The 17590-nt window shown below is 44.5% G+C and overlaps 1 protein-coding gene across 7 annotated transcripts in view; it reads right to left on the bottom strand.

The window, feature by feature from the left end:
* Nucleotides 1–17590, bottom strand: part of EYA3 (EYA transcriptional coactivator and phosphatase 3) — a 79914-nt gene that overhangs the window by 11356 nt on the left and 50968 nt on the right. For 4 of the 7 annotated variants that reach the window (XM_084787486.1, XM_084787488.1, XM_084787490.1 and 1 more), the window contains 5 exons: nt 16292–16431; nt 11668–11751; nt 9106–9195; nt 4441–4499; nt 2491–2651 (listed from right to left, as the gene is read on the bottom strand). In XM_084787486.1, the coding sequence (XP_084643612.1) occupies nt 2491–2651; nt 4441–4499; nt 9106–9195; nt 11668–11751; nt 16292–16431 (534 nt within the window). The remainder of the gene's footprint in view (nt 1–2490; nt 2652–4440; nt 4500–9105; nt 9196–11667; nt 11752–16291; nt 16432–17590) is intronic. The other 3 variants (XM_084787487.1, XM_084787489.1, XM_084787492.1) reach the window with 1 other exon arrangement.

The raw sequence follows: 17590 nt of genomic DNA, 5'->3' as shown, positions 1-17590 counted from the left end.
ACAAGCCCTACATTCCATGTGGCACTTGGTGCAGAATGTTTTTTGAAGATGATGGCTCATAGTTTTAAATATTTTCCTTCCTTCTTCCTTCCTTCCTTCCTTTATTTCTCAAGACAGGGTTTCTCTGTGTAGCCTTGGCTGTCCTGGACTCACTTTGTAGACCAGGCTGGCCTCGAACTCACAGAGATCCACCTGCCTCTGCTTCCCACGGCTAAATATTTTCCTCTTAGAGTGCAACACTATAAGATTAGAAAGTGCAGCCGGGCAGTGGTGACACACGCCTGTAATCCCAGCACTCGGGAGGCAGAGGCAGGCAGTTCCCTATGAGTTCGAGGCCAGCCTGGTCTACAGAGTCCAGGACAGCCAAGGCTACACAGAGAGACCCTGTCTCAAAACAACAACAACAGATTAGAAAGTGCCCTGACATAAAGTCAGGGAATGTGGCCAGCCTTCTAACTTGCCATATGCTATGCTTGCCCCATGATAGATGTTAATTTCTTAAATGCCAAAGAGATATTTAAAGTAGACTGCTGATGTCTCTTCCATTTTGAATAACCCATGACTAATTAGTTCTGAGTAACAGAATTTTAGGCACACTAACACCTACAATATTTCTGGGCAGATAAAATTTCCAAGGCCTTTTAGATTACCACACATGGACACTGACACTGTAATCTTGGGCCTGTTTCCCAGCCAACGTGGTAACTAGGTCTATTTGACTTGCTATGAGGAGTATAAACAGCTGCTCTTCAAAACTCGGCAGTCTATTAGCTAGTACCAACGGTGTGCGGCTTAATAATCATAGCAACACTACACCAGATGTAATGTACTGAGGTGGTACTGCATGGGCTATCTAGAATCCCAGTACTTGGAAGCAAGTTCAAGGATGGCCTGGGCATCCTAAGAAGACTGTCTCACCAACCAACCAACCAACCAACCAACCAAATACCAGGTCTAAGCCATACCCCCAAAGTTAATGTGATGAGGCTTGCCCTCCGCTGAAGGCACTATTAGACAGAGGCAGGCCTACTTGGAACCAGTAAGTGCTTTAATGTGATATTAGGAACCGAGCTACCGTCTCATCCTCCTCCCTCTCTCTTTCCCTGCTGCAATGCGGTGACCAGCCTCTCCCTGACATGATATTCTGGTTTGCCACAAGCCCAAGATAACAGGGCCAAATTACAACAGGACCAAATACGTCTTTCCTCCTGTTAAACTGATCATTTCAGGTATTTTATCATAGCAATGGAAGTTGATGAATATAGTACATTTTCTTTAAAAAGGTACTTGTCTGAAGAAAATAGCTTAAGCAAAAAAAAAAAAAAAAAAAAAAAAAGGAAAAAAAAAGCTTAAGCTGGGTGTGGTGGTGCACGCCTTTAATCCCAGCACTTTGGGAGGCAGAGGCAGGCGAATTGCTATGAGTTTAGAGGTCAGCCTGGTCTACAAAGAGAGTCCAGGACAGCCAGGGCTGTTACACAGAGAGACCCTGTCTCGAAAAACCATTAAAAAAGCAAGAAAGAAAGAAAGAAAGAAACAAAGAAAGAAAGAAAGAAAAAGAAAAAGAATAGCTTAATGGCCAAAAGTTACTTTGTTAAGAGGAATTAGGAAGCCGGGCATGGTGTCCCACACCTTTAATCCCAGCAGTAGGGAGGCAGAGGCAGGCAGATCTCTGAGTTTGAGGCCAGTCTGGTCTACAGAGTGAGTTCCAGGACAGCCAAGACTACACAGAGAAACCTTGTTTTGGGGGGTAGGGGGGATTAGGAATGTAGAGTTTCTACTTAAAGCCCACATTTTAATGGATTATCATCTACCATTTTTCCTGTTTAATTTTTAAATTTATTTGTGTGTGTGCGCACGTGCCCACACATAATGTGCATGCCCGATGCCCACAGAGGTCAAAAGAGGGCGTCAGATACATTAGGGGTTACAGATGGCGGAGAGCTACTGCATGGGTGCCGGGAACTTAACCTAGGTCCCCTGGAAGAGCAGCCAGCACTTTATTTTTTTTTTTTTGTTTTTTTTTGTTTTTGTTTTTGTTTTTTGTTTTCAGAGTTATTTATTAACTATATGGTGTTCTGAATGCACACCAGAAGAGGGCACCAGATCTCATTATAGATAGTTGTGAGCCTCCATGTGGTTGCTGGGAATTGAACTCAGGACCTTTGGAAGAGCAGCCAGTGCTCTTAACCTCTGAGCCATCTCTCCAGCCCCACAGCCAGCACTTTAACTACTGAGCTGTTCTCTAGTCCTTCATGCTCCATTCTCTCAGCAATGGTGCAGAGCCTCTCACACTATCTCCATTATGATGGCCATCACTGGTGCAGATTCTCTCAAGGGTTTCAATTACATCTCTATGGTTTTGTTTTTAAAAGCAGAATTAATAACATGGCATACATTCCTAAAAAGTTGCAGGGGGGAATCTAAGGCACTCTGGGACAGGGATGCAGGAGATCACTAAGAAGCAGGCTCAGAGCGGCCGCCCACACTTACCGCCCACGTTGCTTTTATGTTTATCGTAGATCTCCCTCACTTTTCGGTAGCGGAAGGCCAGTTTCCTCATCCAGTCCACGCCTCCCTGAACCCCGACAGATGAGCCATGGCTACCACTGCCTCCTGAACCACTGAAACCATCTGTTGAGAAACTATAGTTGCTGCAAAGAGAGAGGATAATGAAAGTAAAAACCACGCCCACAGGCTTGAGTGTCTAATAAAGCTAATGCTTTAGCAGTCTTCTCACGGGTGTTTGTTTGTTCTCGGTGGCTTCAACTTCGCTCTATAGCTGACACTGCACGTGTATTTCCGACCTTCCTCCTGCCTCTACCTCCCAAGTGCTGGAGAAACAGGTGTGCAATACCATGTCCGTCCATCTTCTTACTTTCCCAGGACAGTGACCACCAAGAAGAAAAGGTGAAATAACATAGGCACCACTGCCCCAGAGAGGCTGACTTAGGATACGGTATTGTTTTCATTAATGACAGGATATTATCCCGTGGAAAAAGCAGAATACACAGCTGTTACCACTATGTAAATACGATTACATCTGTAACCCAGCACTTGGGAGGCAGAAGCAAGAGCAGTTTACGTGTAAGGTCAAACAGGCTACCTAACAACTTCCAGGGCAGCTTTGGCTAGACTCTTAAAAAAAAGTCAAACATATCAAAATAGGGTTCCACACATTAAATGTAAGATTTTGTACTAAATAAAGCTGCCAAGAAGCCAGGCAGTGGCACTCAGGAGGCAGAGGCAGGCGGGTCTCTGAGTTTGAGGCCAGCCTGGTCTACATAGTGAGTTCCAGTACAATCAGGGCTACAAGAGAAACCCCATCTCAAGAGCCAAAACACACACACACACACACACACACACACACACACACACACACATGAAATGCTTAATTTTAGGAAGTAAAAGGGAAGAACACTTTACCTATGAAAAGGGATAAAACATTAAAACAAATGAACATGTGCTTGCCACACAAGCCTGGTGACCTGAGTTCAATCCCCAGATACCACGTAAAGGTAGAAGGAGAGAACTGATTCCAAAAAGTTGTCTCTGACCTCCACAAACATTCGCACACATGCAACAATAACAAGTAAATTTTATATCTATTTTTTCCTCCCTCACCTCTTTGGTTTTTTGAGACAGGGTTTCTCTGTGTAGCACTCACTCTATAGACCAGGCTGGCCTCAAACTTAGAGAGTCGCCTGCCTCTGCTTCCTCAGTGCTAGGATTAAAGACCTGCACTATACCCCCACCTGGCTAATAATTATTCTTTTTTTAAAAAGGTTTAGTCTTCGCTGTAATCCAGCAGTGAGACTCTCATTCACTGGGCTCTTCCTGACACCATCAAACCACCACAGCTCACCGGGCACACGTCCTGATGAATTACCCAGCCCAGAAGCATGCTTGCTCAGAGAGGAGATCTATATACAGAGAAGCCAGTGCAGCAGTGCACCTGTCCCTCTGAGACGCTGCCGCATCATGCAGTATTGCTGCCCCGTAATTCTCGAGGCTTTGGTCAAATGCTACACCACAGAGGACTCTCTAATGGCGCCACCTGCTCCCTTTACAGATCAGTGCCATTTCACTTCCTCTGCTTCCTGTCACCTTATTTTCCCCTCACCAAGACAGGGTCTCTCTGTGTAACCGCTCTGGCTGTCTTGGAACTCGCTCTGTAGACCAGGCTGGCTTTGAACTCACAGAGACCCACCTGCCTCAGCCTCCCAGGTGCTGCTGGGATTACAGGCGTGGGCACCAGCGCCCGGCTCCTATCACCTTTCTATCACTACCTCGTCATACTCTATGTCATGGCTAATTATTGGTTTCTGACTCTTCTAACTAGAGACAGTAAGCATCTGAACTGTCTGCTTCCTCTGAACGCAGTGTTTCTGCACATACTGGGTATACTGACTGATGTTCAAGCCATCACTGTGTTTACCACACCTCAAATCCTGGCCATTGTCATCAGAAGCCACATCTTCCACATGCACCTGGTCACACTCCTGTTAAAAGACAAAATGCACTATTTCATTTCAGGGCACAGAGGTGCTATCACTACCTCTACATACTATTAAAAGGCCATATACAATGACAGGATGGGAAATACCTCCCAGTCTCTCTGGCATGCGGACACCCCCACCGTCCCTCAGAAACCAGCCGCTGACAGCCACGGGGGTCACAGCTCCCTTGCATCCTTTACCATTTACCACCCCCCCTTTTTACCACCTCCCCCCCTTTTTTTGATTGGGTCTCTCTGTGTAGCGTTGGCTGTCTAGACTCACTTTGTAGACCAGGCTGTCCTTCAACACAGTGATCTGCCTGCCTCTGCCTCCCGGGTGCTGGGATTAAAGGCGTGCGACAACAGGCTTTATTGTGTGTGTGTGTGTGCGTGTGTGTGTGTCTGTAGATGTACATGTGCAATCTACCCATAGGAGGATCGGATTTCCTGGGACTAAACTAGGCCGCTTTGGGCACTTGGCCTGGGAGCCCCGACTGAACGCAGGTCCTCAGAAGGGCAGTAAGCGCTCTGAACTGCGGAGGCATGACTCCAGCCCTCAGTGCACCACTTTAGTCTAATCCAAACGTCCTTACGTAGCATATGTCCAATTAGTTCTTTTCTCCTGAGAAGGGTTTCTCTGTGTAGCCTTCGCTATCCTGGAACTCATTCTGTAGACCAGACTGGCCTTGAACTCACAGAGATTTGCCTACCTCTGCCTCCCGAGTGCTGAGATTAAAAGAGTGTACCACCACACCCTGGTTTGTATACAAATTATTTTTGTAGATGATACAGATACTGGAAAAGTATGATATCAAAATTGGAAATAGGGGCTGGAGGGGTGGCTCAGAGGTTAAAGACACTGACTGCTCCTCCAGAGGTCCTGAGTTCAATTCCCAGCAACCACATGGCGGCTCACAACCATCTGTACTGAGATCTGGTGCCCTCTTCTGGCCTGTAGGTGAACATGCAGGCGAGCCTATTAACATAAATCTTAATTTAACCGCTCCCAAACAAACCTAATCAGAATACTTAGAACAGAAACGCATACCTAAATATTAGCATAAGCACAGGTCATCTAAGTCAATGCTTATAGAACGTGTGTGTGCGTGTGCGTGCGTGCGTGCGTGTGTGTGTGTGTGTGTGTGTGTGTGTGTTAAAGACAGGGTCTCTCTGTGTAGCCCTGGCTGCCCTGGACTAGCTTTGTAGACCAGGATGGCCTTGAACTCATAGAGATCCTCTGCCTCTGCCTCCTAAGTGCTGAGATTAAAAGTGTGCACCACCACACCCAGCTAGAACTTGTGTTCTAATGGTTTTCTCAGGATAATACAACCAGCGAGTGGCAGAAAGAGAGGGAATGGAGATCTATCAAGTCCAAATGTACCAACCACTAACTGGCTGCGGTCTTCCCTGACAGCACTACAGCATCTGCACCAGAATCCTCTGGGAAAGGTTTTTAAACGCATATTTTTGGGTCTATGACAGACCCACTTGACCTTCTGGAATTCAAGTCCTAGACTCTCCTATTTTAAGACACTCTCCAGGGAATTCTTCTGCCCCCTAAAGTTGAAAACTACTGGCCTGGGGGCAGGAACATGTCCAGGTCAAATTCTTCTAGAACGTTCAGTCCTGAGTGCAGACTATGACTAAAAAATCATTAAAATACACTTTGGGAATAATTATTAGCACACAGTAGGTTTTCAACTAATGTTTGCTGATTAAAAACTATGCTGTCGGGGCTGGAGAGATGGCTCAGAGGTTAAAGGCAGTGACTGCTCCTCCAGAGGTCCTGAGTTCAATTCCCAGCAACCACATGGTGGCTCACAGCCATGTATAATATGATCTGATGCCCTCTCTGGCCTGCAGGTGTACATGCAGGCAGAGCACTGTATACATAATAAATAAATAAATAAATACATAAATAAATAAATTTTTAAAAAAGAAACAAAACAACTATGTTGTCACATTTTGTCATCAAGTGAAGTTGAGGGAAGATTAAAGCACTGTGGAGCTGAGGCAAAGCACTGGAGTAGAGCCATGGCGACCTGAGCTGTTGGAGAGCGTTCTGTCTTTAAAAGTGAGGTAACACATGAAGTCATGAAGTAGAAAACGGTGGCCCCGCCTCCTCTGTCGTGTTTCCCAGCAACCGCTGCTCTGGCCAGAACAGGACTCCCTCAGCCTGAGGCTCCCACTCTGAATTTCTCACAGCCCCAATCCTACGATCTGTTAGTCCATGTACAGTTCTGAGGGAAGCTCAAAAGGCAGAGACAAGAGTTTCTCACCGTGTACTCTCCATGTGGTCTGTTATCCTAGCACCTAATCACAGAATGGCTGAATGCATCAAGTGTCACTTAAACATGGATAATAAACATGTGTAGAACATGTACAGCCAGAGCCAGGTGTGATACCGTGTGCCTGTAAGGACAGCACTTAGGTGGCTGAGGCAGATAGATTTTAACTTTTCAAAAAATTAATTAATTAATTAATTAATTTATTTATTTATTTATATGAATGTTCTATTTGCCTGACAGAAAAGGGCATAAAATCCCATTATAGATGGCTGTGAGGCACCATGTGGATGCTGGGAATTGAACTCAGGACTTCTGGAAGAGCAGACAGTGCTCTTAACCGCTGAGCCATCTCTCCAGCCCCAGATTTTAACTTTAATGCCATCCTGAGTTGTACAGACTGAAGCCTTGTCTCAAAACTTCTAGACTTTCAAACCAAAACCAAACAAAACAACAACCCCAAAACAAAACAAAAAGTACCTAAGAATTTCTACAATAAAATATAGAAGAGTATCTTTGCCACTTGAAGATAGGTAAATAAACTTTAAACAAGAGCCAGAAACGTTTTAATATAGAGGAAAAAAGTAATAGTAAATTATCCTTTATTAAAACTAAAATTATGGATTTCTAAAAGGCATGAAAAAGTCAAAACTATATTTAAAACACATTTATAGGGCATATATGATACAGAGCTTTTATCTGTTCAAATAATGACCGTTGACAAATTATATTGAAAAAAAAAAAAAAGTCAATGAAAGTGGACAAAGGGCCGGGTGGTGGTGGCACAGACAGACAGATCTCTGTGAGTTTGAGGCCAGCCTGGTCTACAAAGTGAGTCCAGCACAGCCACACCTCTGTTACACAAAGAAACTCCGTCTCGAAAAACCAAAAAACCAAAACCCCAAAATAAAAGTGGACAAAAACCATCTAACAGCAGCAAGAGCAGTCATCTATCAACTAGAACCCAAGAAGGTAAATTATAAACAAAATGTAGGATTAAAGAACACTCAAGATAGCCAGGCTTGGTGGCGCACGCCTTTAATCCCAGCCCTCGGGAGGCAGAAGCAGGTGGATCGCTGTGAATTCCGAGGCCAGCCTGGTCTACAAAGCGAGTCCAGGACAGCCAAGGCTACACAGAGAAACCCTGTCTCAAAAAAACAAACAACAACAACAAAGAATAGTCAAGATATAACCAAGAAGCTGGGCATAAGCCAGGAGAGCTCAGTGCTGAAGTGTACTGCCTGCTCTTCCACAGTACCCACAGGGCAGTTGTAACTCAGTCCCAGGGTATCTGATGTCCCCTTCTGGCCTCCATGGGCATTGTACCCATGAGCGTATGAACAAACAGGAACGGAAAACACCCACACATACTTTAAAAAAAAAAAAAGCAGCAATAGCAGGACATGATGGCACATGCCTTAATCCCAGAACTCAAAAAGCAGAGGCAAGCGGACTTCTCTGAGTTCAAGGCCAGCTAGAACTACATAGTTTCAGGCCAGCTAGAACTACATAGTGAGACTGTCTCAAACAAAACAAAACAAAAAAAGAAGAAACAAAAACAAGAGTATGAATAATGAAAGCCTTTCTGTATTATTTAATATTAACATATTGGATTACTGGCTTTTATATTAGTGTACCTGTACTCTGCTTCTTAATAAACTAACCAAAACACAAATCAATTTTTACTTTATTTTTGGGAGACAGGTCCTGAACCCATGGTTTTCCTACCTCAGCTTCCTAACTGCCATGATTACAGGGGTGTCACGGCTCAGAGGGGCCATTCTGAGCCACCCACATGCTTTCTTTCTTTAGTGCCACTTTCACTCCTGTGCTTAAAATCTACGTTAAAAACATCTTTTAAACTCTGTTTCAACAAGCCCTAACTTGGGCGAGCTTCGCTGGTCGAGTGGTTACCTAGTAAGCACAAGGCCCTCTGTTCACTCCCCAGCACTGCATAACCCCTGGCAGGGTGGCACACGTGTAACTCAAGCACTCAGGCAGAGGCAAGAAGATCACAAGTTCAAAGTCATCTTCAGCTACACAGTAAGTGTGGGCTGCATGGGACCTGGTCTCAAAACAAAATGAAACAAAACATATCTCCAATTCTGCTAAAAACAAAACAAAACAAAACCAACTAAGTCTAAACTAGAACTCCCGGCATCTGGTGACGCTCTTCCTCCTGGAAATGGGCCGTGAGGTGAGCCTGCTATCAGGGCCTCTCCGTCTGTCTCAGCCAATTTCCTATCTTCTAAATACAAGTGCAGGCACTAACAGTTACAGAACAAAAGATCTCACCGAAGCAGAAAAACTATTTACATCACTCACCTCTAAGTCATTGAAAAATAGATGTGTATCGGCCACTTCAAAAATCATTTCTTCCATTGTTAAACCTGAGCCAATGACTACTGTTGGGTCCTGCAATTTAAAAAAAAAAAAAAAAAAAAAAAAAGAGGTGAGAACAGTGCAGTGGATCTAATTTTCAGGTATTTCCGAACTACTTTGGGCCTTCCAACACATCCACAACAGCACTTCAAATCTCACCGAGGCAATTTCACACACACTTATAAGAACCTGGGCATACAGAACATAGAGGCTGTGGGTAGTTATTAATAAAAATGTCAAAGCCAGGAGGTAGTAGTCCAGCCTTTAATCCCAGCACTCAGAGTGGCAGAGGCAGGCGGGTCGCTGTGAGTTTGAGGCCAGCCTGGTCTACAAAGAGAGTCTAGGACAGCCAAGGCTACACAGAGAAACCCTGTCTCAAAAAATTCAAACCAAACCAAAACCAAGAAAACTCCTGTTATTGTAATATGCAAGACCCCTTTTCTGCTCCTGTGACACAGGGAATACCAGACACCTAACAATTCAATAAGCCAGGAAGTAAAGATCAGAGTCGAGCCGGGTGCGCCTTTAATCCCAGCACTCGGGAGGCAGAGGCAGGTGGATTGCTGTGAGTTCGAGGCCAGCCTGGTCTACAAAGCCAGTCCAGGACAGACAAGGCTACATAGAGAAACCCTGTCTTGAAAAAAACAAAAACAAAAACAAAAAAACCCAACTCAAACCAAACCAACCAAACAAACAAAAGATCGGAGTCCAAGTATGTCCAGGACAATCAAGTCAGGCTGCTTTACAATGAAGCGTCAGTCTCACTTAGAGCTTGAGTCCGTGCCTACTGATCCTGTTAGGGATGTCATTTTGGCGCTTCCGTCAGCTGCTCGCAGGAGAGGGTCCTGGCAGGGTAACTGGGAGTACCAGGACAGCAAAGCTATTTTTATAATTTATTTCTAGAAATAAACGATCCTGGAGATGATGTGTGGTGAAGCACAGTCTGCACCCAGGAGGCTGAGGCAGGACGACTGAGTTCAAGAACAGCCAAGGTTACACAGTCAGACCCGATCTCAGGAGAAAGAGATACACACAGAACTAATAACTCATTCTTCTGCTAAAAGTAATGTTTACACTGAAAAGTAAATGCACTCAATTTCGTCTGGTACAATTGGCTTTTTAAAAAGCACATCAATGCGGTGGTGCACGCCTTTAATCCCAGCACTTGGGAGGCAGAGGCAGGTGGATCTCTGAGTTCGAGGCCAGGCTGGTCTACAAAGTGAGTCTAGGACAGTCAGGGCTACACAGAGAAACCCTGTTGGTGGGGGGGAGAAGCATATCAAAAATCGACGTGCGTTTTTAGATCTAGGGGCGGTAGTTTACACCTGTAATCCCAGCATTTGGGAGGCTTAGAGGCAGGAGGGTAACTGAGATTTGGAAGCCAGTTTGTGCTACGGAAGGAGACCACATCTCAAAACTGAATACAACACAAGTCATATGATGATATGTTTTAGAAATCTTATCTATATGCTTAATTTACTTATCTCTAGCTCATTTTTGGTCACATGAAACTTTTAGAGCTATTTTAGTGATTTAACGCTTAATAGGTCAGTCTTTGGAATATATAATCTTGAGATAGCATTCAATTTTGAGTATTATTTCTATACTTTAGTGCTCATAAAATATATTATAAAGGGTAGTTATTTATTTTGGCAATTGTATGTGCATGCCTGTGCACATGGTCAGAGGGCAACTTGTGTGGACTTGGCTCGTGGCTTTCGCCGTGGCTTCTGAGGACTGAACTCAGGCCATGAGGCTTGACAACAAGCACTTTTACCTGGTCAGCCATCTCATCAACCTGAAACGCACTCTTGAACAAGAGTAGTCATGTAGTCAAGTTTTATACATGGAGAGTTCCAAGCCAACAGGGTAGGATGAGGGATGTAGTCCATTGATACAGCACTTGCCTAGCATTTGTGAGGCCTGGGGTTTGATTCCTAATACTGTTTTTTGTTTTGTTTTGAATTTTTACGTGAATGGGTGTTTTGCCTACATGCATATCTTTGCATTACATGGAACTGGTGTTATAGATGGTTGTAGGCTGCCATGTGGGCACTGAGAACCAATGTCCTTTGTAAGGGCAGCAAGTGAAAGCTGGGTGTGGTGGGGCATGCCTTTAATCCCAGCACCTGAGAGGCAGAGTCAGGTGGATCACTGTGAGTTCAAGGCCAGCCTGGTTTATAAAGCGAGTCCAGGAAAGCCAAGATAACATAGAGAAACCTTGTCCCAGAAAAAAACAAAAACAAAAAAAACAAAAAACCCCAAAAACCAAAAACCAAAAAGAGCAGCAAGTGATTTTAATCAGTGAGCAATCTCCTCAGCCCCAATCCATATATATGCGTGCGCCGCGCGCGCGCGCGCACACACACACACACACACACACACACTGAACAGGGCAAGGCAGGCATCAGAGAAAGTGGAGTTTCTACCTCAGCAGCCGGGAGAACTACACCAGCTACTCGTCTTGTCAGAGGAGGGGCTGTTGCAACAAAAGACTCGCATTACCTTTCCATACTTCTGAGCATAGGATCCAGTAAGCAGGGAATGAAATATGATGATCGTCTCATCCAAGTCCCAGAGGAATACCCGCTGAGGGGGAGACAAAAACGAGTTATCTATCCATCACAGGGGAATAAACAAACAGAAAGTAAAACGGAAAACGTCCACCAATATGTGTGAGTATAACAACACAATTTTAGACAATCAATGGTCCAAAAAAGAAAGCATAAATAAAATTAAAAAATATATCGAGATGACTGAAAACAAATACAATGTATTTAGACTTATGAGACACAGCGAGAGCACTGCTGAAAGGCAAATTTTAACTGTAAATGCACACATTAAAAAAGCAGGAAGCAGCTGGCATGGGAAGCAGGCCTTTAATTCCAGCAGTTGGGAAGCAGAGGCAGGGGGATCTGTGTGAGTTTGAAGCCACCTAGGTTTACATAGAGAATTCCAGGCCAGACAGGGCTACCCAGTAAGACAACAAAAAAGGAGAAAAAGAAACAGACAAAGAAAAAGCAAGCAAGTAGTTGGCATGGGTGCCGCCTGCAATGCCCAAACTCAGGAAACAGACAGGGCCCGTTAACTGGCAGCCCAGGCTACAGCGAGCGCCTATAACAAGAGAAGAAGGCACCGCGCATGGCAAGCCTCAGGGCCTAAGGCTCTGGGTTCAATCCCCAGTCCAAGAAGGAAAATCTCGAGTCACGCCATACTATATATGCAAGGACTAGTTAGACATGAAGGGAAAACTAAAGCTAAGGCCAGGGAGAGGGAGGAAGTAAATGAAGGATAAAGTAGAAAGAGTCAAAAGAGAGCAGAGCAGAGGAAAGGCCATGACAGCAACAGTGGGTTCTTTGAAAATATCAACAAACTGACATTCACCAAGACTGACGAAGGAAAGTCAGACTCAAATTACTAAAACCTTAAGTGCAAGTGGCTCAATGCTACGGACTTCACAGACACACGGGGTCCCTGGGTCCCTGACTGTGAACCATGAACAGCTGTGTGCCAACAAGCTGGATACCCAGGTGAAATAGTCCACTAAGAAACACACTACACAATCTAAATTGGCTCAAGAAAAAGCAGAAAATGTGGTGAAACCTGCCAGTAATAGGAGACCCTGAAGGAAAAGCCTGAGATCCAGGTCTCACCGGTGAATTCCAGGGACATTTAAGTAAGAATTAACACCACTCTTCCTAAATTTCCCCAAAAACACATTTTAAAAAAGGAAGAAACACTTTCTAATTCATACAGTGAAGCCAGCATTACTCTAAGACCAGACAAAACTAGAGTGATGTGGAAAACGACAGGCTTCATGAAAAACAGTGCATAAATCTCAATCAAATAGTAGCAAGGCAAATTCCCCAACATATAAACATAGCTGTAGACTGTGACTGAGTGGGACCAGTTCTTGCAATGTAAGGATGATTTATATATATAAAAGAACTGGGTGTGGTGGCGCACACCTTTAGTCCAGCACTCAGGAGGCAGACACAGAGGCAGAGGCAGAGGCAGAGGCAAAGGAAGGTGGATCTCTGTGAGTTTGAGGCCAGCCTGGTCTACAAAGCAAGTTCCAGGACTGTTACACAGATAAATCCTGTCCAGTGCCAGGTGATCTGACATCTCACACCAATGCACATAAAGTAAAATAAATTATTTTTTTAAACCAGTGTTTATATAAAACTGAATTTAATTACTAGAAAAAGAAAAAAAAACTGTTGAAAAATTCATAGGTAATCTGAAGAGATCTCCAAATAATCAAACCACTTTGAGTGCGGACAAAGTTGGAGGAGTTAATGCAGTTTAGTTTAGGACTCCATGGAAAGGTGTTCAACATGATTAGTCATTAGGAAAATGCAAATAAGAACTACAGTGAGATATCACCAAAAGGCTGGCTTTCATTTTTTAAAAAGGAGGGGTTAGGCATATAGCTTTGTGAGTTCCAGGCCTGTCTAATTCACAGTAAGTTCCAGCAGCCAGAGCTATGGAGAGAGCCTTTGTCTCACCACCACCACCACCCAAAATACAGTTTAAAAAGGAGAGGGGAGAAATGAGCATTGATGAGCATGTGGTAAAAGTGAGATGTGTAGAAGGCTGGCGGCTCCTCAAAAATCTGAACACAGACGAGATCCAGCTATTCCACTGCCCTGTGTAACGAACTGAAGAAGGCTAATATGAGGGCCGCAACTCCCCACTATTCACAGTGGCCTAGAAGTGAAAGTGCCGTTCAGCAGGCGCAAGGTGAGCACGACGCATTACGCATGTGCGTACATAATGGAGTATCCTTCAGCACTGAAAGGAACGAAAGCTGTTCCATGCTGTGACACAGATAAATCTCAAGAGCACTGCACGTACTGAGATAAGCCTGATAAGAGAGTACAAATACTCTATGTCCACATTCAGACACATCTACACCAGGCAAATCCACAGTAGCAGAAAACAAGAGAGTTACCATGGGCAAGGAAAAGAGCATGGCGAGCTACTGCTTAGTAGGCACAGGGTCTGTTTAGGGTCAAGAAAAGGTTCTGAACACAGGGCAGAGTGTCTCATCTTGTCATCTCAGCACTTACGAGTGAGTCAGGATTGCCCAGCAGTTTAAGGCAAGACTGACACTATCTCAAACAAAGAAAACCAAACACAAAACACAAACATATTCCAAAAATATATAGTGGCTACTATATTTAGTAACACTGAATTATGCTCTTAAAATGGTAAAGATGGGAGGTGAAGGAAAGATGGCTCAGAGGTTAAGAGCACTGACTGCTCTTCCAGAGGTCCTGAGGTCAATTCCCAGCAACTACATGGCGGCTCACAACCACTTGTAATGAGATCTGGTGCTCTCTTCTGGTGTGTTTGAAAACAAGAAAACACACACACACACACACACACACACACACACGGGGGAGGGGCACAGGGGGGGAGAGAGGGAGAGAGGGAGGGAGAGGGAGAGACAGAGAGAGAGAGAGAGAGAGAGAGAGAGAGAGAGTGTGTGTGTGTGTGTGTGTTTGGGCTGGAGACATGGCAGTTGAGAGTACTGGCTGCTCATCTAGAGCTTTGACTTCCAGCACCCATGTGTAGCTCACAACAGTCTCAAACTCCAGTCTCAGGGGATTGGACACTCTCGTCTGGCCTCTGTGCGCACCAGGCATGCATGTGGTATACAGACATACCTACACATATTTTAAAAATGAAAACACCCATACTCATAAAAACTTTCAAATCTTTTTTTAAAAAAAGATTTATTTTATTTATTTATTAATCACAGCACTCGGGAGGCAGAGGTAGGTGGATCACTGTGAGTTCAAGGCCAGCCTGGTCTACAAATTGAGTCCAGGACAGCCAGGGCTACACAGAGAAACCCTGTCTCAAAAAAAAAAAAAAAGATTTATTTATTTATTATATATACAATGTTCTGCCTGCATGTATGTCTGCACATCACAAGAGTACCAGATCTTATCATAGATGGTTGTGAGCCGCCATGTGGTTGCTGGGAATTGAACTCAGGACCTCTGGAAGAGCAGTCAGTGCTCTCAACCTCTGAGCCATCTCTCTAGCAAGTCCTTTTTTAAGAAGTTTTTTAGGTGGAGTCTCAGGCAATTCATTTATTAAGTATACAGTGTTTTGCCTGCATGTACACCTGCAGGCCAGAAGAGTGCACCATATAGATGGTCATGAGCCACCACGTGGCTGCTGGGAGTTGAACTCACAACCTTTAGAAGAGCAGGCAGTGCTCTTAACCTCTGAGCCATCTCTCTGGCCCTCTCAGGCAATTCATGCTGCCAAAGATGACTTTGAACGTCTGATCTTCCTGCCTTCTGAAGTCATGGGATTATAGGTGTGTACAATGTCCAGCAATAAATAGTAAAGTTTTTTATACATTGTGGTACAATTTTTTAAAATGAGTTAATTTTCCTAAGAACGATATCAGAACTTTAGTTTCCTTATTTCTTGCTGTATTTGCTCCCCAGAAATGAAGAGGAAGACAAATTCTATGTACAGTTTCAATGTACCTGTGTCTAAGAGCATATTTAAGAATATCTCTTTGCCTTATTAAATAACATCAAAGAAAAATTAAAACCACAAAAATAAATGCAGTAATTCTAACTTCAGAACTCTGTATGTTTTCCTATTCTTTCTAAGCATAACTGAAATCTCTGTCCACAGCAACTTCCCCCAGTGCTTACAGCACAGCACTGTTTGCTGGCACGCACATTAAGCAGTCGCCAGATCTGTGCATGTACACAGATGCCCTCCTTCTACCCTTCCACTTTCTTTCCGTTTCTAAATGGAAAGTGTATGACATCAGTCATTGCTCCCTTGGCTTTCTCCTAAGATGCAGTGTATTTTTTCTGTTCTCTGTAAGTGGAAAACAATTTGTTCCTTCTGTTAAGGTTACCCTGAATCAGGAAAGGTGAAAACAGCTGGAAGGATATATAAGCTAAGTTGCGGGCATGAAAGGGTTTCTTTTACCTACATTTTTTTTTTCTTTTGGCCAATTAAGTCCTCTCCCCATAAGGAATTCAAGCAGACACAACATACAACAACAACATCTCTGCAAATTCCAGACACATGCTTGGCAGGAGTAAGGAAAACAGAACAGGTAAGTCAAGTGCATTTCTTCACATACTTCCAGCTCACTGTCCTGGGAAGACCCGGCATCAGCTTTCCTCTTGCCTCGGTTTTTGACGGTCATGTTTTTCCTGGACTGATCATCAGCATCTTTATTTGGTGTAGTCTGGGACAAAGATGGGCTTGTAGATGAGTCTGCTGAAAGGAAAAGTCAGAGACACAGTCAGCAGTCACAGGCTATGAGAACCATGGAAAGGACAGGGTCCTTATTTTAAAAAGAAAGGAACCTGGGAAGAGAAGGAAGCCGCTTATACCACACTCTGCCCAGGAGCCTGCAGTAACCACAACTGCCTACAGAGAGAGACAATGTGTGCCTACAGAGAGAGATAACGTGTGCCTACAGAGAGAGACAACGTGTGCCTAGAGACAGCGTGTGCCTAGAGACAGCGTGTGCCTAGAGACAGCGTGTGCCTAGAGACAGCGAGTACCTACAGAGAGAGACAGCGTGTGCCTAGAGACAGCGAGTGCCTAGAGACAGCGTGTGCCTAGAGACAGCGAGTACCTACAGAGAGAGACAGCGTGTGCCTAGAGACAGCGAGTGCCTAGAGACAGCGTGTGCCTAGAGACAGCGTGTGCCTAGAGACAGTGTGTGCCTAGAGACAGCATGTGCCTAGAGACAGCGAGTGCCTAGAGACAACGTGTGCCTAGAGACAGCGAGTACCTACAGAGAGAGACAGCGTGTGCCTAGAGACAGCGTGTGCCTAGAGACAGTGTGTGCCTAGAGACAGCGAGTGCCTAGAGACAGCGAGTGCCTAGAGACAGCGAGTGCCTAGAGACAGCGTGTGCCTACAGAGACGACATCTGCCTACAGAGAGAGTACCTGCCTTCCTAAAGACATCCTAAAAGGACAGCCTACTCCTCTCTCATCCCTAAACGCACCTCATGAAGAGCACCTCACCATTTCATTTATGAAGAAAATGTTCCTGGCTGAGAGGTGGCTCAGTGGATAAGGGCACATGCTGCTGTTGAGGAGACTTGGGTTCAGGTGATTTAGAGGCCCCTTACTCAGTTCCAGAGACCCAACGTGCTCTTCTGACCTTTGAGGGCAGCAGACAAGCAGTGGCATATATACACACATGCACAAAAAACACAGACATATAATAAATCTAAAAAAGTAAGAAATAAATCAGCGTTATTGTTTTTAAAACAATTATTATTGTTATTTTATATGTATGAGTGTTTTGCTTGCATGAATGTCTGTGCATCACACGCATGTAGTGTCCCAGAAGGCTTGAAGAGGACATCAGATCCCCTGGAACTACTAGACTTCCAGACAGTTGTGAACTTCCATGTGGAC

Source organism: Acomys minous (genome assembly GCF_964271855.1).
Source record: "Acomys minous genome assembly, chromosome: 6".
NCBI lineage: Eukaryota > Metazoa > Chordata > Mammalia > Rodentia > Muridae > Acomys > Acomys minous.
Note: the sequence above shows the minus strand (reverse complement) of the source record. Positions and strands in the feature narration are given on the sequence as shown.